The 22,011-nt window shown below is 37.9% G+C and overlaps 1 protein-coding gene across 4 annotated transcripts in view; it reads left to right on the forward strand.

The window, feature by feature from the left end:
* LPCAT (lysophosphatidylcholine acyltransferase) overlaps window positions 1-22,011 on the forward strand; it is a 125,626-nt gene that overhangs the window by 101,303 nt on the left and 2,312 nt on the right. For all 4 annotated transcript variants that reach the window (XM_046613746.2, XM_046613747.2, XM_046613748.2 and 1 more), the window contains exons 4-10: window positions 5,624-5,736; window positions 7,727-7,881; window positions 13,909-14,046; window positions 14,164-14,289; window positions 16,404-16,551; window positions 16,665-16,763; window positions 17,139-17,280. In XM_046613746.2, the coding sequence (XP_046469702.1) occupies window positions 5,624-5,736; window positions 7,727-7,881; window positions 13,909-14,046; window positions 14,164-14,289; window positions 16,404-16,551; window positions 16,665-16,763; window positions 17,139-17,280 (921 nt within the window). The remainder of the gene's footprint in view (window positions 1-5,623; window positions 5,737-7,726; window positions 7,882-13,908; window positions 14,047-14,163; window positions 14,290-16,403; window positions 16,552-16,664; window positions 16,764-17,138; window positions 17,281-22,011) is intronic.

Here is a 22,011-nt window from a genome sequence, read left to right on the forward strand (position 1 = left end):
TCGAACTTACCAAGCAGATCTTGCAAAATATACTATTACTGCGTTAAAGGCATATTGTTTCAATTGAATTGAATTTAAATAACTTCAGTTACAATTTGCTTAGATTTTTTGGGAGTTATACTTAATTCCCTAGAATTCTTGGCTTGACCCATCCGCCGCACGTGGAACAATCCAACGTTTCCTCGTATCAAAGTCTCAGACTGTTGGCACAAGATATGAATAAAAAGCTAATGAAAATGTATATGAAAACAGTACTTCAAAGCCGCGTATCTAATTGTGAAACGAGTCATAAGTTCAATACAAATATATTATTCATAATAGTTAAACCATAATGCACATTCCGTATTGAAACATGATTTTCACCCACGAATGTACAGTGCAACCTCTGAATAAGCCCTCTCCAAATAAGTCCGCTTCCCCTAATCTTCGCTCGAGAGTTGCCCCCACTTATTCACGCATCGTCGCGCATCGTCGCACATCGCAGAATCGGGGGCGAACCTCTGAATAAGTCCGCCCGTGGAAATTGTGTTTTGATCTCAATTTATGCTTTGAATAATAGTATAGTAATGAATTAATCTATTGTTAACACCTATTAATATTTATACTTTTTTCAAAATTTAGATATATTAATGAAAAAAAGGAAATTATCTTAAAAAAGGTAACACAAAGTAAAATATTCAGCAATTTTTGTCAAAAAATAATATCATTCTTTAATATCAAATAATATCTTTCTGCGTATGTACTTGAGCATTTGAAATTTTAAAGTAGAGGACAATTCTTTTTGTTATAGAGAACAGTTATTTTATTATTAATGAGAAATACAATTTATAATACATAATGCACTCCATAGCGCATACATTGTGCATAATGCAGAATTACAGTTGAAACAGAATTTGACAGGCTGACAGGCGTATATTTATACAGGTTTTACACACACAAATAGCATGCATGTATGTCACGCAAGGGGCCTATAAACTTTGCACGTGCAATTCGTCGAGTGAGCAAGCGGACTTATTTGGAGGTTGAGCCGAGAATTTTTTGTGGCGAATTCGGACCGCGGGTGGGGGTAAACCCATTTCTTGGAATTATATTCCCCTAACCGCCCGAGCCCGGTCTTATTCGGAGGTTGCACTGTACTTGCAAGAACAAATGGCTGTAGAAGCTTGCCAATTTTTCTCTTACAACTGTAAAATCAATCAAATAACGTAGGCCTTAGACCGAAAAAAATATTGTAGCAGTTATTCAATTTGAAAGAATGAAATATTTTAAAAACCAATTGGAACAAATTAAATATGTCAGAAAATCGAGAAAAACTATAATATTTTCAGCTTATGATTCAATACAACCAGTACCAATATGGTTTAAATAAAAAACACACTTCCATTTATGCACAGGCGCATCAAAATCTTTCCACGCCGTAAGTCTGGTCCCGTACAGTCTTCAACGTTTGTCACACCCGCTTTTTGTCAATTTTCTAAGGCGGCATACTTGCTGAAATTTGAACAAATTTGGTTCCCCGTATCTGCCGACACGTCGTTGGTCTAGCGATTGCCTTACTGCTTGTGATTTTCTTAATCGTCAGACTACCAGCGTACAAAAATTGGTGGATACAAAATCCCAATGAGCACGGTGTATAGTTATCAAAAAACGGATGAAAGTAAAGTTTGAAACAATACAAGGACCAGACTTACGGCGTAAGAAAATTAAATGCACCTGTGCACACGTGGTTATGTAATTTTGATTCACCCAGATTGGTGATGGAAAAAACAAATGTGTGTTTTTTTTTACAATTTTCGGGATATAGGTAACTTTCCTGAATTCCGTTACAAAAAAGCAATGCACCGGCAAAATTCGAAACCTTTCCGTTCGTTTGTTTATTAAATATAGAAAGAAAAACGGTGAATTTGCTCGGTCGGTAAAGGTAGGACACCTACATGACTTTAACGCTGTGCGCGTGAATGGCGACTTTTTATTGTTGTTCATTGGCTATGGTATAAAATCACATGGAAATTGTCATCTGCGGTTGCATTTATTTTCACTTACGTACAATTTTATTCAGCTCTTATTGAATTGCGATTATAATCTGTGAAGATCGCGTGCATTCGGGCATAAGCGAGAAACGACGAGTTTCTTACATTTTTTACTCAAGCCTTTTAATTAATTTTCGAACAGCCACATGGTATTTTTAAGAGAGTTATACAAAATCATGGTTTATAAATGCTGATCATTATGCAAAAGAATTAAATCATGGCCATTAGCTCAATTTCGATTTGATTTATCCGCGCAGTGACTATAATATACTTCTATGACGTATTCTGTTATTTTTTGTTAAAATCAGTGAGGGATCAACGAAAAAAAAAATTGTAGATAGTCCTTCTGATGATTCTGCGTCTAATTTACCGTATTCGCAAACATTTGTTCAGTCAAATCAATAATGAATCCTGCTGATAGCATCATATTTTCACTTTTCTTTCAAAATAAGAAGTATTGCTTCACGAATACTTTAAGATATATTTGTCGTACGGAATTGTTATTAGAAGAATAAGTGACGAAAAAGAATGGGAATCTCTTATACGTTAAATGCGGAATTGCACCAACTATCGACACGACTTTTGTGCTCTGACGACAAAGCTTGCTGCATTTTTGACGCATCTCCGTATTGACGTATATCGAATTACGTAATCATCTTGAAGTTATAAATATCTTCAACCCACAGCGCAGGAAAACCTGATTACTATTTCCGAAATCTAATATCCCGGAGCGCATTTTTCGCAAAGTTGTAGGCGAGAAAAAAAGGTGAATGAAATTCATGGTTATGATAAGACCGCCACTGTTTTGATAAAAATTTGATTTATTCCCCGATTGAATGTTTTCCGAGAAAAATTTGATCCAAGAAATCCGACCGAGGAGAGAAAAAAGTTTCACAGATGGATATCTGCCAAGTAAACCAAATATCTGTACAGCTATATGAAGGGCATTCATAACTAAGCATGCCCCCCGAACTACCAAAAATATAAAGAAATAAATTTTGTGGTGCTTACGGAAATTTTACTGATAATTATTCCACGGAATTCGTTCGTATTTTTAGATAAAGCTTTTGTATTACTAAATTACATCTGTATTAGACTCCAAATGACATCATTAAACATTGTAATAATTTAATGATAATCATATGAAGGTACAAGTGACAAATTAATTGCGTCACTTATTACCACTAAGAATGCAACAATCATATATTATACACATACGGGGAATTACCGAACAACTGGAGTAATGGTAATTTTGTTATTTTTAATTTTTGTCTTCAGTAGCCGTAATACATTATACCTTCCAAGTGATTAAGGTCATGTTGTACTCTTACCTTTACCGACCGAGCAAATTCACTGTTTTTCTTTTTATATTAAATAAACAAATCACAGAAAGGGTTCGAATTTCAACAATACATCCCTCTTTCGTAGCGAAATTCAAGAAAGTTACTCATATCCCGAAAATCATCAAAAGTAAATCATTCTCATTTTTCCCAGAATTGCGCAAAGTATCTCAGTTATGCACTTCTGTCTTCTGAAATGCAGGAAATCGTCGAAATTTGAAACCTTTACGTTCGTTTGTTTATTTAATATAGGTAGAAAAAGGGTGAGTTTGTTCGGTCGGTACAGAAAGGAGTACTACATTACCTTAATTCTATGACTACACGATTGAACCAGTTTATCAGAAAAAGATGAAAGTTACAGCTGTTAACTGATAATAGGAATGTGACACGGCTTTCTCTCACATATTGTTCGATGCAATCCCTACGCGTACACGTTGTGCAAAATTTCATAAATCTTAGTCTATAATTTTCAAAATTTTACACGATTATTTACCCACAGATTTTTCAGCTTACCGTAATCATGGGGGTTAAGTATAAAATATTCAATACGACGATCAACCAATAAGACTCATTTTTAGTGAAAAAAAAAAAATACGCAAAGTTGTGAGAAATTGTTACCGGTGTTTCTTCAATAATTCCATGACGTTTGTTTATAATCCTTCATAAATGATCAGCTATGACATAAGTATACTACTATTTGATATACTATGAAATAAGAGTTTGCATTATACTCATTTCGCAAATATTTTCTAATTTTTCGTTATTTTTTGTCATACCAGTAAAACAACACACGTTGTTACACGTGGCAGACATAAGTACCCGAAATTATAAGATATACATTGTAGGTAAGCCCAGAATAATTATTAGTATTCTAATCAAATAATAAGAATTAAATTCGATATATAGGATAACCCTTTCATGCACATATTTTTCCTTAAATCCGATTCGCTTGAAATTTTGCACTGATGAGATTTTGGGGTCGCTGATTACCAATCTGAATCCAAGATTCTAAAATTCAGAACAGCGGATCCAATATGGTGGACGTAAATTCAAAAATTTATTTAATTTAGATGAAACTTCATGTACCATGGTTTTGGGGTCACTGATTACGAATCTGAACTCGAATTTCGAAAATTCGAAATGTCGGATTCAATATGGCGGACAAACAAAAACAACAAAAAAAAATATTTTGAGAGGATTCTCTAAAATTTGTTCGAGTGTATTGAGTTAGTGTGTTACGTTCGGCATATCGCCACATGTCACCCCCATCTCGTCACTCTCCTACGATCCTATTACAGTAACCTGATCATCGTATTCCTATTCCTATTTCCATTCCTGCTTCCATTCTGGCTCACACCACTTGCTTTTTGCCAACTCTGCTAATTCTATTCCCCACCATTTGCGCACCTTTCGTCTACTCCTGCTCTTTACCTCAGTATCATTCCTGTTCCAACGTTCGACACGCTTAAGTCTATTTCAACACTCAATAACCTTACGGATAACTTTTCTTACCGATATTCCACAAATTCTTCAAACAAATATACAGTTGATAGCTCAAGCATCCGAACGGTTATTCAATCCTATCCCAAGTTCTGGTTGTCCCCGGACGTAAAGGCGAAGGCGAACCCGTTTGTTACTTACCGCTTGGGAATAAACGACGTCCACGGACGTAACATGAAGCTTGGCATTCGGAGTTTCGCGGTAGATTAGCGAAATATGGTTTTTCGTGGAAAATTAGGAATTTCAAGCATTTGTTTACTCGTGTTATTTTTTCAATAAATAAATAAATAATTATTATATTTTTCTTTAACTTGAAAATATTTCAGGGATCATGTGGAACCAAAAACCTTGGCAGTTGTTACCAATAAAGTAGTTAAATAAATAAAAGGTTGCAAAACAAGGTAGGATGCTGAGCATTCCGGCGTGAATTGAAAGGTTGAGAAATATCGTTCAAACGTGTACAGTATGTCGTATGAGCTTGCTACTACGCAGAAAGAAAATTTTCCGAAAAAAATGTGTCACAGTATGTGCATCTAGGCGTGTGTTGTTTCTGTGGTTTGTCTACAGACGGCGGTGTCGGTTCAAATTGTCAAGTATCGTTGTATTTAACGGATACGATAAATACATCACACAATAAATTTACTGCATCACCACGGAACAAAAATAGATAAAAAATAGTTCACTGTACGATTTTTTGGACTAAAGTCCAATTGTGCAGAGAATTATAACTAATACTTCAATACTTAATACTAGAGCTCATCAATTACACCCAGCCCGTCTACGTCTGGAGAGAAGATCCAAATTCACGGCAGAATACCATTAAGGAGATCATCGAACGCGCGACGTCCAAGGAAGATTGGCCTCAGGTAGTTAAAAATGTGAATTATTAGAAGCTAAATTGAAAAATAGTATTCTTTATAGCACCGACGCAGTGAACATTAGATGAAATATATTGTAACGCAAGAAGAGCGAAATTGTCAATGAGTAAATGTCCATTTTTGGTTATCACACGATTTCATTTGAAATGAAAAAAATCCATTCTTTTGCTATTTACATCTTCGACTTTTTGGGTAATTACATCTCTCTTAATTTAGTATGAGATTTTCTAAATTCTACACGTTCCAACCATTTCGCCTTTACAAATGTAATAAAAACTTTTGGTATAGTACGCGAAATTCCTCGTAGCCTTTTAAACAGAGGCAGTTTTATCCTGAAAATTTTTTTCAAAGCTTATGAATTCTTATTAATTTAGTTCAAACACTGTCATAGAATTCGTGAGCAAACAATTTCAAAGCCTGTGAATTGTTTCGAACTTCTGTGAAGTATCACAGAATGTTTTGAAACTTCGTTTTTATGAATTTTCTAATCTCGTAAGCTCTCTGACATTTAAACGTTCAAAATTTATTGAGACCTGTAAATCAATGCGAATCTGTCTTGAACTCAGTTTACACATTGAAAAAAAAAAACTTTTCGATCTACATGTGCGACGATAATTATATGGATAGCATTTTTTTTTAGATAGAATGACAGGAATTACAGCGAGAATCAGTTATTAGTATATTGAACTTACACTGACAAATGTTCTTTGAACTTGTTGAATATCGTGATGAAAATTATTATTACTCTAAAAAAAGTACTATCCATATAATTACCGTTGCACATATAAACCGAACAAGTTTTTCTTCCGTACATGTACACAAATTGTGTCTCAGTGATTCTATGACTAGTTTTTTTGAACAAGTTGGTTACGTCGGCCATGCAGATCCAGCCCGTAGCGGCCGCTCGACAGTGGCATTGCAGGCCACGATCTTACGTACAGGTTTGGAAACTCGGGCACTTTTTTGGAGAGGGGGGTATAGTCTTTGGTGAAGCAAGTTTATTCAGTTGCTGTTATGACCACCAGAGTCTTTGCGATCTAGAAGATTTAGAACCTTATATCTGTATATAGTAGGGTGCGCTAAAAAAAATTTTTTTATCGTTTTCATACAAAAAATGAGTGCTTTTATGTATTATAAGAAGCGTTGTCGAAAGGGGACTCTGACGAAAAATATTAAAAAGTGTCTCAGTCGACCAGGTATCATACTCTGAGACACCTGCTAGACTTAACTGACCGGAACCCCCTTTCGCGAGGTAAAATTTCATAGCAAATTGAATAAAATCACAAGGTAGTATAGGGAATAGACTATTGAAAAATAATGCTTCGAGAGTAAAATTAAAAAAAAAAATTATTTTTTCCCTCACTTCCCACCGCGGCAATTTGTGTACCACATGCTAAAACAGCTGAATATCATGTCATATTTCAACCACCGAAAGGGGGATGGTGATAATAAAATTTAAAAGGTGTCTCATCGGTGTTAATGCCTATGGTCGAGTGAGACACCACTTCGCATTTTTTCTCCGGGCCCTCCTTCGTCAAGGCTTCTTATTTCATAAAACCAGTTTAATTTTTAATGTGAGAGATTCAACAAAAAAAAAAAAATTTTGTCTGGAATACCCTAATATACATATATATACGAGGAAACTACACGGGAAAAAACCGACTTCTTAGATAACAACGATCCTACTGGCCAAGTCAATAACTATGAAAATGTTTCACCAAGTGAGTCGAATATGTATATTGCCAACGTAATAGACTTGTCCAAAAAATTAGCCGACTCAGAATCACTGCCCCCATGTGTACATCAAGCCATTGAAGAAGATACCGTACATCTATCCTAATTTCTATGGCGATTCCTACTTAAAATATGATCTAAAAGCAATAATGAAATCAATTCCTAAGATTTTGCCCGATTTTTAATTGTAAGAAATTGTATGTTGCATGTTTTAATTTAAATAATTTTTCGGGACACATAACAGGTGATGATATTTCCGGAAGGAACATGTACAAATCGATCTTGCCTCATCACCTTCAAATCAGGAGCCTTTTACCCGGGCGTACCGATTCAACCGGTCTGCATCCGGTACCCAAATAAATTAGACACTGTTACTTGGACTTGGGAAGGACCTGGAGCGTAAGTTATACTTGTCACATCGTTCTGTCGGTCTTCAATATTTATCAGAGAATTCTAACGAATTAACAGTCTGAGGAGCACGACCGATCTGTCTCACTACTCGGACAAGACTGCTCTCTCATATCAGCTTGCCTCAATCGTTACCTATCTTGTTTATCAACTCTCGACATCTAGTTCCGTGACTTTGACTACGTTTGGTGTTCATTGCATAATACCCAATTCCGCGTATAACTCAGCTCACAATAAATTAACTCTGAACAGATAACTTGAATCCGTTAATGAAACAATTACAGAATACAGCGTAACCCCAACGAAATACAGCTTTATTCCGACATACTTACATAGGTTACACCGAGAGTTCTTGGAAGGACCTGCTTATAGCGCGAGCGATTTAACTTGCCTAATTTTGATTAGCTGACATCCGTGCTCGCAGCCTGAAACTAATCTTCGCTGACACGAGCAAATTCCCTAAAATTGACTAGTTCACATGTGACAGTCAACCATAACTTCTCACCTATTAAGAATCGCATGTTGGTAACGTTTTTACGAAGTTGGTTACGCTGATAAATTAGAAAAGTTGCAATTACCGAGCAGATCCCTTCAAGAAGAATTCTCGGTGTGGTCGAAGGTGGATTTGCTGGTGGTAGAATATAACTGATGATGGTAAGAAAGGGTTTGTTCGGAAAATTCAAATAAATCAAACACGTGATGAGACATCCAAGGAGTATAGATATGAGAGTTGAAAATCAAAAAATGGCGGCGTGCCGGCTCCCTCCCACCACCCTCCCGGGCAGCCGGTATGTTACCCCCACTATAGCAAGCCTTTCCCAATGACGTTACCAGTATAATCGCCATTTTGATTTAGCCGGATGAGCAGCCATTTTGATTTTTGCTTAGCCGGATGAGAAGCCATTTTGATTTAGCCGGATAAACGGCCATTTTGATTTTTCATCGTCCGACAGTTTGATAATATGATTTTCGCTATGACGTCACCAGTATAATCGCTCGATTTTGCCGTCTGACGAGCAGCTATTCAGACAGCGGCCATTTTGATTTTTGCTCAGCCGGATGAGCAGCCATTTTGATTTTTTATTGTCGGACAGTTTGATAATGTGATTTATTTCTTGGTCGGATGAATAGCCATTTTGATTTTTCGCCGTTACCCGTAAACTTTTGCGCTAATGGTTTGCCCCAGGCGAAAAATAATATTTTCCACGTACTTCGAATACATTCTTTTACGTTAATCGACCGGATGGTGACATCGAAATTAAATAGACAGGGAATGCTGATGACGATCCGTAAACTTTCACGCTAATAGTTTACCCCCAGAGCGAAAATTTTACATTCGAAAAATATTAATAGAATTTATTGTAGTTATATATATACATATATATAATATATTTCAAATTACAGTTGCACTTAATGTTAAGTAAAGCCGGGGATGTTCGCCACAATTAGATAGGTCGGGAATGTTGATGGCGATTCGTAAACTTTCACGCTAATAGTTTACCCCCAGAGCGAAAAATAATATTTTCCATGTACTTCGAATACACTCTTTTGTGTTAATTGACCGGATGGTGATGCTACAATTAGATAGGCTGGGGAAGTTCGCTACAATTAGATAGATCGGGGGTTATTGTAGCTATATATATATTTCGAATTACAGTTGCACTTAATTTTAAGAAAAGCTGGGGAAGTTCGCTACAATTAGATAGATCCGGGGATGTTGATGACGATTCGTAAACTTTCGCGCTAATAGTTTCCCTCCCAGGGCGAAAAATAATATTTTCGACATGCCATTTTGATTTTTCCCCTTTTCGCCCTCTGTATAAAAAGGGCTGGCACGTGAAACTTGCACATCAGTGAGTCTATAATTCTTGTCAGACGAACGCACTAAAATCATCATGTATACGTAATAACCAGTTTACCGGCGAAGAAATAATTATAGGACTCAGCGACGCGACTTCGGAGTTTTCGCTCCAAGATCTTCGGCGACTCGTTGAATGTGTCCGGAGAGCTCGCGCGCAACCGCACAGACGGCACCTGGTATATGTTCAGGACATAACATTAATCCTGCATTTTCAAAAATGGGGAAATGAGGTGATCGCGATCCTTTCGGACATCGAACCAGATGACGATGGACGCGAAGCCGATTGGATCGAGTGTCGTCAGATCAACGAGGAATAAGATACGTCCCGATGTATGATTGCGCGCCGGAAAACGTTCAACGACTGCAGCAGTGTTTGCCCTCAGAGCGAAAATAATATTTTCACCATACTTCAAATACATTCCTTTGTGCTAATCGACCGGGTGGCGACACCGCAATTAGATAGGCTGGGAATGTTGATGGCGATCCGTAAACTTTTACGCTAATAGTTTACCCCCAGGCTTATTTCCCACTCGATGGGGTGAGTGGTATATAAACGTAGGCCTATTCCGATGATGGCGCTGTTCTCATCGTCTCTTCGCGTCGTGAACTGCTCTTACTAGTAAAAAACAAGAAGCCGATTGAAACGCGATGGATCTAACAAAAGTTAACCACGTCGGCCGTCTGGAGAATCCGCCAACCAAGAAGATGTCGGAACTTGAAATTGGAGCGGCGTACAACATCACGGGCTTACGGCTGGTCAAAACGAAATTTGGGGTACGTGTTCTGGCGACGATCGATGAGGATTACAACGTCTTCTTACCACCGAGAATCGCAAGGACCCAGCAAGAAGATTCAAATCAGCTGGCTGAAATGTGCAACATGGCTGGGCAAAATCGCCTGCAAATGAAATATCTTGGTGGGGAATTCAACAAGCTCGAATTTTCATGCAGTTATGTACCATAAATAAACTATGCGATCCCCAACCACCACCTCTACAAAAATTCATCCGCGAGGGGATGAAAGCAGGCGTGCTGGAGATCGAACTTTCGCCAACCGGATCCGAACGGGAGTTGTAACGAATCTCGGAAATATCAACCGGTACCAGCCTCTCGCTGCGGGGCTTTCGGAAATTTTCGGAAAACTTTTTTTTCATTTTCTGAAAACTTTTTGCCATTTTCTGAAAACCTTTTTTCGTTTTCTGAAAACTTTTCTCGCGGTAAACGAATAAAAATGAATAATTTCTCAATATATTGATAATAAATAAATAAATAAATAAATGTTAAGTATATGAATTCACATTTTCAAATCTAGTCTAAATCGTTTCCGCATGATGGCGGATCACCAGAGGCGTCAAACGTAAATATTCACAATAATCATCTTTGTTTTTCACGTTCACCACCGCCCTCTTCCGCTGAATGTCCTTGGGCAGCTCAACGAATGTCGAAAGCCCCGCAGCGAGAGGCTGGTACCGGTTGATATTTCCGAGATTCGTTACAACTCCCGTTCGGATCCGGTTGGCGAAAGTTCGATCTCCAGCACGCCTGCTTTCATCCCCTCGCGGATGAATTTTTGTAGAGGTAGTGGTTGGGGATCGCATAGTTTATTTATGGTACATAACTGCATGAAAATTCGAGCTTGTTGAATTCCCCACCAAGATATTTCATTTGCAGGCGATTTTGCCCAGCCATGTTGCACATTTCAGCCAGCTGATTTGAATCTTCTTGCTGGGCCCTTGCGATTCTCGGTGGTAAGAAGACGTTGTAATCCTCATCGATCGTCGCCAGAACACGTACCCCAAATTTCGTTTTGACCAGCCGTAAGCCCGTGATGTTGTACGCCGCTCCAATTTCAAGTTCCGACATCTTCTTGGTTGGCGGATTCTCCAGACGGCCGACGTGGTTAACTTTTGTTAGATCCATCGCGTTTCAATCGGCTTCTTGTTTTTTACTAGTAAGAGCAGTTCACGACGCGAAGAGACGATGAGAACAGCGCCATCATCGGAATAGGCCTACGTTTATATACCACCCACCCCATCGAGTGGGAAATAAGCCTGGGGGTAAACTATTAGCGTAAAAGTTTACGGATCGCCATCAACATTCCCAGCCTATCTAATTGCGGTGTCGCCACCCGGTCGATTAGCACAAAGGAATGTATTTGAAGTATGGTGAAAATATTATTTTCGCTCTGAGGGCAAACACTGCTGCAGTCGTTGAACGTTTTCCGGCGCGCAATCATACATCGGGACGTATCTTATTCCTCGTTGATCTGACGACACTCGATCCAATCGGCTTCGCGTCCATCGTCATCTGGTTCGATGTCCGAAAGGATCGCGATCACCTCATTTCCCCATTTTTGAAAATGCAGGATTAATGTTATGTCCTGAACATATACCAGGTGCCGTCTGTGCGGTTGCGCGCGAGCTCTCCGGACACATTCAACGAGTCGCCGAAGATCTTGGAGCGAAAACTCCGAAGTCGCGTCGCTGAGTCCTATAATTATTTCTTCGCCGGTAAACTGGTTATTACGTATACATGATGATTTTAGTGCGTTCGTCTGACAAGAATTATAGACTCACTGATGTGCAAGTTTCACGTGCCAGCCCTTTTTATACAGAGGGCGAAAAGGGGAAAAATCAAAATGGCATGTCGAAAATATTATTTTTCGCCCTGGGAGGGAAACTATTAGCGCGAAAGTTTACGAATCGTCATCAACATCCCCGGATCTATCTAATTGTAGCGAACTTCCCCAGCTTTTCTTAAAATTAAGTGCAACTGTAATTCGAAATATATATATAGCTACAATAACCCCCGATCTATCTAATTGTAGCGAACTTCCCCAGCCTATCTAATTGTAGCATCACCATCCGGTCAATTAACACAAAAGAGTGTATTCGAAGTACATGGAAAATATTATTTTTCGCTCTGGGGGTAAACTATTAGCGTGAAAGTTTACGGATCGTCATCAGCATTCCCTGTCTATCTAATTGCGATGTCACCATCCGGTCGATTAACGTAAAAGAATGTATTCGAAGTACGTGGAAAATATTATTTTTCGCCTGGGGCAAACTATTAGCGCGAAAGTTTACGGGTAACGGCGAAAAATCAAAATGGCTATTCATCCGACCAAGAAATAAATCACATTATCAAACTGTCTGACGATAAAAATCAAAATGGCTGCTGATCCGACTGAGCAAAATTCGAAATGGTCGCCGTCAGACGGTAAAATCGGTCGATTATGCTGATGACGTCATAGCGAAAATCACATTATCAAACTGTCCGACGATAAAAAATCAAAATGGCTGCTCATCCGGCTGAGCAAAAATAAAAATGGCCGCTGTCTGAATGGCTGCTCGTCAGACGGCAAAATCGGTCGATTATACTGGTGACGTCATAAAAAATCAAAATGGCCGCTGTCAGAATGGCTGCTCGTCAGACGGCAAAATCGAGCGATTATACTGGTGACGTCATAGCGAAAATCATATTATCAAACTGTCGGACGATGAAAAATCAAAATGGCCGTTCATCCGGCTAAATCAAAATGGATTCTCATCCGGCTAAGCAAAAATCAAAATGGCTGCTCATCTGGCTAAATCAAAATGGCGATTATACTGGCGACGTCATTGGGAAAGGCTTGCTATAGTGGGGGTAAAATACCGGCTGCTCGAGAGGGTGGTGGGAGGGAGCCGGCACGCCGCCATTTTTTCATTTTGAACTCTCATATCTATACTACTCATCCACTTAAAAATTTATTTGTTTGACCCACTGTTTAAATTTGGTCAAAAAGTTGTTGTTCTCTTGCAAATCTTACTCTCAACATGCATACATTTCAATGAGAATTAACATTTTCCGAGTTCTCAAATTATTCAAAAAATCTCTTGTGAAAAAAAGAATAGAGTTACAAAATATGGTGGAAATTCAGATTTTTGTCCGTACAAAAATTCAGAGAAATTGAAATGTTTGCACCAAATTGCTTAACATAAAACTGTAGGTTCTGAATTGATGTGATTATATACTGTACTTTTATAGTAATTGTTAACTTCGATCAGTTGATAAGAATTTTATCAACACGTTCCGGGAATTGTTACTACATTTCTTTCAGCACAAATAAATGGTGAGTTCGGTCGGAAAGCAACTAACTATATTTTTGGGTTGTTTCAGATTGAAACTACTGTGGCTGACACTAACGCAACTAAACAGTAGCTGTGAAATCGAATTTCTTCCAGTTTACAAGCCAAGTGAAGCTGAGAAATCTGATCCAAAGCTATACGCGAACAACGTCAGACGTCTAATGGCCAGGTAGTTAACTATTTTGTTACAGCAGCGAAGCACGTTCCCAAAGTCGCTAATAAAACGTAGAAACAAAAAAAGAGTAAGAAAAAATAATGTATATCGACGTTATTTTTCGTCCCCCAGGGCGTTACAAATCCCAGTTTCAGACTACACGTACGACGATTGTCGAATTATCAGTAAGGCGCATCAATTAAACTTAAAACACGTGTCCACCATTATCGAGGCACACAAGCTTCGTTATAAACTTGGGTGAGTTGAAATGAACTATATATAACATGTTATATAGGAAATTTAAAAACCTCAGAGTCTAAATGTTTATTTCTATTTCTGCTTCGAGTCAGTTAGAATTAACAGATGAATTTTTATTTTGATCTTTTGATCAGCTCGGTGATTTTGTTTTTCAAGCATAGAAATTCACACGAGTCGAAGGATTGTAACAAATTTTTATTGAAAGTTTCTTCTCGATACAGCAATAATTCTAATCTCATTGAATCTAGTCTACAGGGTCATTTATTCGTTGCTGAACACCAGCAATATACCAATGTCGAAATGGATAGAGATTCGTGATAGTTTGGATTGTAGGTTCGTTCCAGGATATCCTGGCACAGCTGTTACGTAGTTCAAGCCAGAGCCACACGTCGACCGGTAAGTTTCCGAGCCGGGTAGTCATTACCGCAACATTGTCGTATCATTGTCGCACCAACAATGACCGCACGGCTAGGGAACTCTGCGGTTGACCTGTGGCTCTGACTTGAACCACGTGAGAGTCGCACCGACCAATCCTGAAACGCTCTAACCATCTAAACTACTGTAAATCTTTATCCACCTTACAGTGGCATATCGCTGGTGTTCAGCAGCAGTTGAAGATGAAGATGTGACACTACGTGTGCAACAAATGCGTTGTTATAACAATACTGACTGTACATTAAGATTATGTAGTACTCCCACCCTTACCGACCGAGCAAACTCACTCTGTTTCCTCCTGTATTAAATAATTAATCAAACGAACGGAAAGGTTTCAAATGTCGACGGTACATCGCTCTTTCGTAGCTGAATTCAGGAGAGTTACTCATATCCCAAAAATCGTCAAATCGTCGAATGGAAAAATGTGTGGTTTTTCGACACGTGTTACTATTCCCACATTTTCCGCATTCCAGAGGCCAAAACGTACGTAGTTGAGATATTTTGTGTAATTTCGGAAAGAATGAGGAGTAAAATGAGCCATCCTTAGACTGTTATTATTCAATATTGAGATCGCTAGTCTAGAACAACGAAGATCGAGTCACATAGAAGCGTACGGCTTATGGGCCGCTTGAAGCAAAACTTTCTGCGACTCGTAAATCCGTAAGATGGCTCTACCGTCGGTCGATAGTAGAGAGTTAGCACGATCACGCCAATTCGCCGGTCGGAGCCAACACACCGACATTGTACGCATTAGTATAGAGCGCTGTACGTGAGCCATACAAGCAAAGGCGCCACTAGCGACACCTAGCTGTTGGGGGGATAGCTCGTCCGAGCACTCCAACTTTTCTTGCTTCAATTAGCCTGCAGGCCGTACGCTTCTATGGGACTCAATCTTCGTTGTCTAGAACTAATTACAATAATTTCATAGGTGAAAGATGCTGTCACGATCAGGTAGGAAATGGCCGAGTGTTACTTGGTTGGTAGATCCTCTCAGCACGACGTGAGAGCATTTTTTATTTACGAAATTATTCCAATTCCTAGTTTTCATTTAGCGACATCAATATTGCATGAAAACATTCTCACGATGGCTCTTTTTTCTCCTCATTCTTTCCGAAATGGACGAAAATAACTCAACTATGCACCTTTTAACCCCTTAAATGTGGGAAATAGTAGGTAACACGTGTCAAAAAACCACAAATTTTTTTGATGATTTTCAGGATATAAGTAACTTTACTGAATTCCTGTACGAAAGAGCGAAGCTCCGTCGAAATTTGAAACCTCTCCGTCCGATTGTTTATTTAATATGGGTAGAAAAAGGGTGATCTTGCTCGGCCGGTAAGGGTAGGACTGCTGCATAAACTTAAGGTAAAGCGAAAATGCGAAAATTTTCAAAATAGACATGCCCTAGTGTTCAAAATGTGTGCACACGTATGAAAATAATAAATCTCCTTGGAATCCGCATTCAGTCGACATCCTTAGCTCTGACAAGAGCCTTGAAGTTTCACCTTTGAAGTGAAAAAACACGAAACCCTACGTACCTGTATGCGACTATCACTATCATATAACTATTACTATCGCATATCGTTCAACGAATCACGAATACATTCGCATATACAGCATATTCATATGTGCCTTAGTTTAGATGCGATGAAAATTAATTTCTATTTATAACCCGTCAGATTATTACAAGGAAATATAGAAGAGACGTTGGTAAAAAGTAAAACTGAACGCCTGGACGAGATCGTCGATCTTTACAAATTTGCCAAGATCCTAAGAGTGGATGAGAAGGACCCGGCGACTCGACAACTGTTTCACATACACGATTGGGTTAGTATATAAAATTAATACACAAGGCAATAACCAATCTATCCATAAAGCTGCAACTTGTTAGCCATGTAAAAATATGATCATACCTATTGATTCGATTCTATTAATTTCAGGATCACTGCGACAAGATCAACCTAGAGGAATACGTGTTCACAGTTTTAGTTATAGCGAAGGCGGATACTATTGAGGAAATGATAAAACTAGCTTTCGAAGTAAGAGAGATGGTGAACACGCTTGCCCGGTATCTTGTATCATCAAGCCGCTGAAAATTATTATCCGTGACATGAATATTCGGATCCGGCCAAATTCCGTCGTTGATAGTCACTACGTACAGCCTTAAATTTTCAAATTTCTAATTACAACCGTTTCGAAAATAATCGAGTCCGTTTGATTAACAGACCGCTATTTCTCTACAACCCCATGTTTTCGTTTCTAGAAACCAGGAAACATAAAAATATCTCTAAACTAGCCGAAATCATTTTATTTCTCAAAGCCGATACTTTTCTTTACACTAAAGTGGTTACAAATAAAACATGTGTTCCTAGAAATAATCGAAATTAATTACACGTTAATGAATCCTTCTTCAGATTTGTAACCCAAGTGAGACCCCTTCCGTTGACGCTAATACGTTAAGAAGAATTCTGAGCCTCTGTTTGCACCTATCGCCAGAAGAGTCTGATAAAATATTCCGAGATGCTCTGACGATAGATAGAACGAGAGTGAAGTTGGGTAAGTCTCCATTGCTCTATTATTAATCTACTTTTCAGTTTAGCAATCCATTTAATACTATCAAATTTTATTTCACATATTTTGGTAGATTACGATTTCATTCGAACGTAAACTTTTTCATATCCTATGTGCGTGTATTCAATATGAAAAGGTTTGTGTTAAGTTAAAACTCGCATGGATTTGCGATTTCAATCGCGCGCTGATTGGTCAGGTGTGCGTTTTAAGCCTACTAGTTAGTTTACTAATATATTATTCGCGAGCCGATTGGTGGCTGATTGAAAGAAAGATGCCGATATTCACAGTTGCAGCCTACTTCACTGTACTAAAGAGTCGTATCATTTTGAAGGTTGATAATGTAACGAATCGTCAGGCTATGTATATACATTAGACTTGTAGCTAACTTGTTTTCGGACAAAAACAAAATGCGGTCCATCTCCATTCTATACGAAGTATGTGACAGTGATTGGTGATGTAGCCGACTTGAAAGATTGAGAGTGATTGTCACGTAATTCGTATAGAATCGAACTCGCATTTTGTTTCGGACCCAAAATAAATTAGCCGGAAGCCCAAGGCACTGACGAACATTACTATACGATTTGTTTATTCGGTTTAGCCCACTGGTTTAGCCGTAGGTGAAATGAAGTATCATAGGTCACTTCACATTATCAATATCATGCCGAAAATATTAGTCTCGCTTCTCTTCTTACGACACTGCGATTTAGGACGCTAAATTCTTCTTGTGGTCGAAATTTTACCAAATCGTAAGGAAAGTAACCAAACTTATTGATGATAAGGTAATGTTTGAGGAATTAAATAAACGTATGCATTAGTTGAGAATTTTGTTACTCTCTTCTCTCTTTCTAAAGATTAAATATCGGTGCGCGTGGTTGATTCTAGTACAGCTCATCTACCTGATTCAGTCGTAGATCTATGTCGAATGTATTTTTGAACCGATGTTACAATCAAAATTGATGTCATACTTTTCTGTGACGTTTGGGTCTGGTATTCTTGTAAAACGGTATTGTTCACTCGTGATTCTAATTTTCTGAAGAAATATCAAATATGGGAAGAAATTAGCGACCAAAATTTCGGTCCAATAACAACGAAATCAAGATTAATGTTTTCCACATTATACGTATTGATCATTTGAGGTTGCCCGTGATGCTTTATTGCACCTATGACTAATCTGGGTAGACAAGCTGTAATCAAAAAGTATAGCCTCACGTAATAAAAAGAAAAAAAAGATTATTATAATATAAGTATGTGAAGATTAAAATAAAGTTTCCGTTAAATGTCACGTGCAGCGAAAACAAGACAGCAATGAAGTTGCTTTTTGGAAAATATGAGAGGTGGTTCAATTTTAGCACATAGCATTTCAGCATACATTAAGTAATATAAATTTAAATACTATTTAGCCGAAAAAAACCATTTCGCAACATAATTGGACGTTCAATCTCAGATGAATCTCTATTGCAAGTATATTGTGTAACAAGAAATTAAACGCTGTACGAAAAGACCGAGTTTGCTTCCTTGTTACATAATAAACTATTTTGCGATACTTTTCGTCACCATGAAAAAGGAAGTATCTGTCGGTTTGTCCGAAAATTTTCCGTAATGATCTTGAAAACCGGCTAGCAAAATCGCGATCTCGGAAACGACTTGATGAAAAAATTAAAACTTACAGGATTGTACAGGCAATCGATATGGGCATGAAAAATTGCCATGTCCCGTTTAATTCTAACTTGTGATTCTACCGTAAATAAATAGATTCTTAATATTTAACCGAGAAACGTAAACTTTTTCTTCCTCGTTACTTTTTATAAATGAACAATCATGTTTTTTTAAATTAATTAATTTATTGAAACATTTTTTTATCGCCTGTCGGTCTATCGGTTTATCCGACAATCTTCCGCGATGATCTCGGAAACGGCTCAATGAAAAGATCTAAAACTCACAGGAATAAGCAGAAAAAAAAAAATGGTGGGCATAAAAAATTGCCACGTTCCGTTTAATTTAAACTTCCAGTTCTACCAGAAACAAATCGATTTTCAATGTCTTACCGACAAACGTATACTTTTTCCTCCTATTACGTTTTCTAAATAAATGAGTATATTTTTCTCAGTCTGTATATTTATTGTCGAAAAAATTCGTAAATTTCTTGTGTTTTGAAGAAAAAATTTCAACTTTTATCATAAAAATTTTTCATTTTGCTGCCAGGTTCCTATCATTTAGGATTTCACTAGCTTGTTTTCGAAATCATTGCGGAAGTTTGTTGTACAATCCGACAGACTCTTCCCATTTCATGGTGACGCAAATTATAGCGAAAAAACTTTTTCCTGCTGGCTTCTAATAAAACACCGTTTGAAAACTGCGTGACATATTAATTTGGATTCGTTCTACTGGTGGCAAACGAGTTTCGGCCCCAAAATGATAAAATAAGATATCTTCTAATAAATGTCCATTTGCAGTTTGAAACTGTTCTGTATTATTAACGCTTCCTAATAGATAGACTAAGTCATTTTATATCTCCCTGAAATGAACTTCACGTTTAATAGCCTGTTGTCTGCTGCATCTAACTCTTCTTCATGCTGCTGATCCTTTCTTTGAAGCTCTAGAAATCTTATTTGTTCGCATCTATGAAAAGGAATTTATTGGGGAGAATATGTGTATTTCTGAAGTTTATCGATGCTAAAGTGGCTGGCCGGTGGGCTTATTCAAAATACAGAAGCATATAATGAAAGGAAAATTCACGAGAACCAAAGAAGGCGCCGGCGGATTTCTGTAAAGGGATTTAGTTCGGCAAATCAACAATCCAAGTACATCCAAGATTCACCAATGCCAAAGAGCGCACCAGTGGACCAATGAATGATACAAGAATTGCTAAGCGAAAATGATGAATTAGGGAAAAGAATTTATCAACTCCAAATAAGGTTTCAGTGAATATACTAGATTATTTAAAAAAATTCGCCTACGCAAAAGAGGGCCCTGGTGAATCTGCTGGCAAGGGTTTGGTGATGGTTTCTTAGATTACGGGATTGGAATCTCATTTTAAAAGTTACCTACGTTGAGGGGCTATTGGGTCGAGTAATTTGATTTAAGTTTAATTTAAACACAACATAAAATTTATTTATTTAAAAGGAAAGTGATTTATTATAATTGAATAAAAATATGAATTGTGATAAAAATTCTAAATGATTTTAATCCAACAAAAGATCTCATATATTTGGATTTGGACCGCTAATTTGAATTTGCATTTACGGAAAATATAAGGTCATATTTCTCGTAAATTCAGGAGAAAAGTGCTATTTTTTCCCCACAGATGAGGGAAAATGTAAAGAGGGAATAATGTGCCACGTTCGTTCCGCTTTCTAAATCAAAAAATTGAACATTATCGGAAATAATGGTATATTGTATTACAAGTACAAAAAAGGGTGGCTTGCGAAGCGTATGAAATTTGAAGCGTGAGCCCATGGAGACCAGAGGTAAGGAGGCCGAACGCATATGGCGGAATCGTCGAAAAGTGGATCGTGAAAGTGATGAAAGATCTTGTAGTTCGGGACGTATCCGCAAGCGATACCAGCGCCTGGTTACGAATAGGATACATACGTGAGGATCGGTTTTGGTAGCGCCGCCAGGCGGGTAAAATCCGCGGATCGTTCATCACTTTCACAGTCCGGTTTGCCAGCATTGCGTTCGGCCTCCTTACCTCTAGGCTTCATGCGTGAACCGTAAGGGCGAGCGTGTAAACGCGTGAGTCAGATATCACCCATCCGCACGTGAGTTGGCGGAAGCAGTCAAACGCACACGTCTGATACATGCGATTTTTTCAAAAACTTGTCTAGGAAAGTTATCATTCGTAAAAGAAACGAATATAATATAATTTGGAAGAAGTAGATCAAAGACAATGAATAAGTCCAGAGGCACAGGCCTGGGTTCATGATACCTACAGGTTATAACCTAAATCCAATAACTTCAGGTTTAACTCAAGCCCAATGATGTCACTGGTGACGCCCAAAGCTCAGAGCACACGAAATGCAGTAAGCCGTGTGCCGTCACAGACACAATTCAAGCCGGAAACGTGCCAGCCAATCAAAGCATTTAAGTTATCTGTGATCTACCTTTCCAAGCATATACGTATACACTCTGAGATTTACCGCCAATTCGATGGATAAAAATTTTTAGAGAAATACTCTAAATTTTGCCATGTTTGTAAAACTCTCCGCAGTCCAAGATTTCTCACAAAATTGATGAGTTCATACTCTCAGGAATTTTCATAAGAATGCAGAAATTCTCCTACATACTTTTACAAAATTGATGTTCTGAAATTTTTAGAATTCAGCATAAAAAATAAGATATTCCTTTGACGAACTTGAGATCTCCTCCTGCTCCTGAAATTTTCTATATTCTAAAAATGCGTGCAGATTTGACAAGCAAAAATTTTCAGAATTTTTCAGTAAAAAATTTAAATTCTCATAAAGACATCTGTGTTTTGGCCTATTTATAAAATTCTCCGTATTCCGAGATTTCTCAGAAAATCGATGCGCTGATATTCTCAGAAATTTTCATAAACCATTAGAACTTTTTCTACAGAACTCTATATTTCTTTTTATTTCTAAAATTCTTAAAACTTCCCGAGATTTCTTAGAGAATTGATGAGCCGAGGTTCTCGGATATTTTCATGAAAAATAGTAAATCTAAAAAAACTCTACATTATATCCTGTTGATAGTTTT

Source organism: Neodiprion pinetum, chromosome 2, assembly GCF_021155775.2.
Source record: "Neodiprion pinetum isolate iyNeoPine1 chromosome 2, iyNeoPine1.2, whole genome shotgun sequence".
Lineage (NCBI taxonomy): Eukaryota > Metazoa > Arthropoda > Insecta > Hymenoptera > Diprionidae > Neodiprion > Neodiprion pinetum.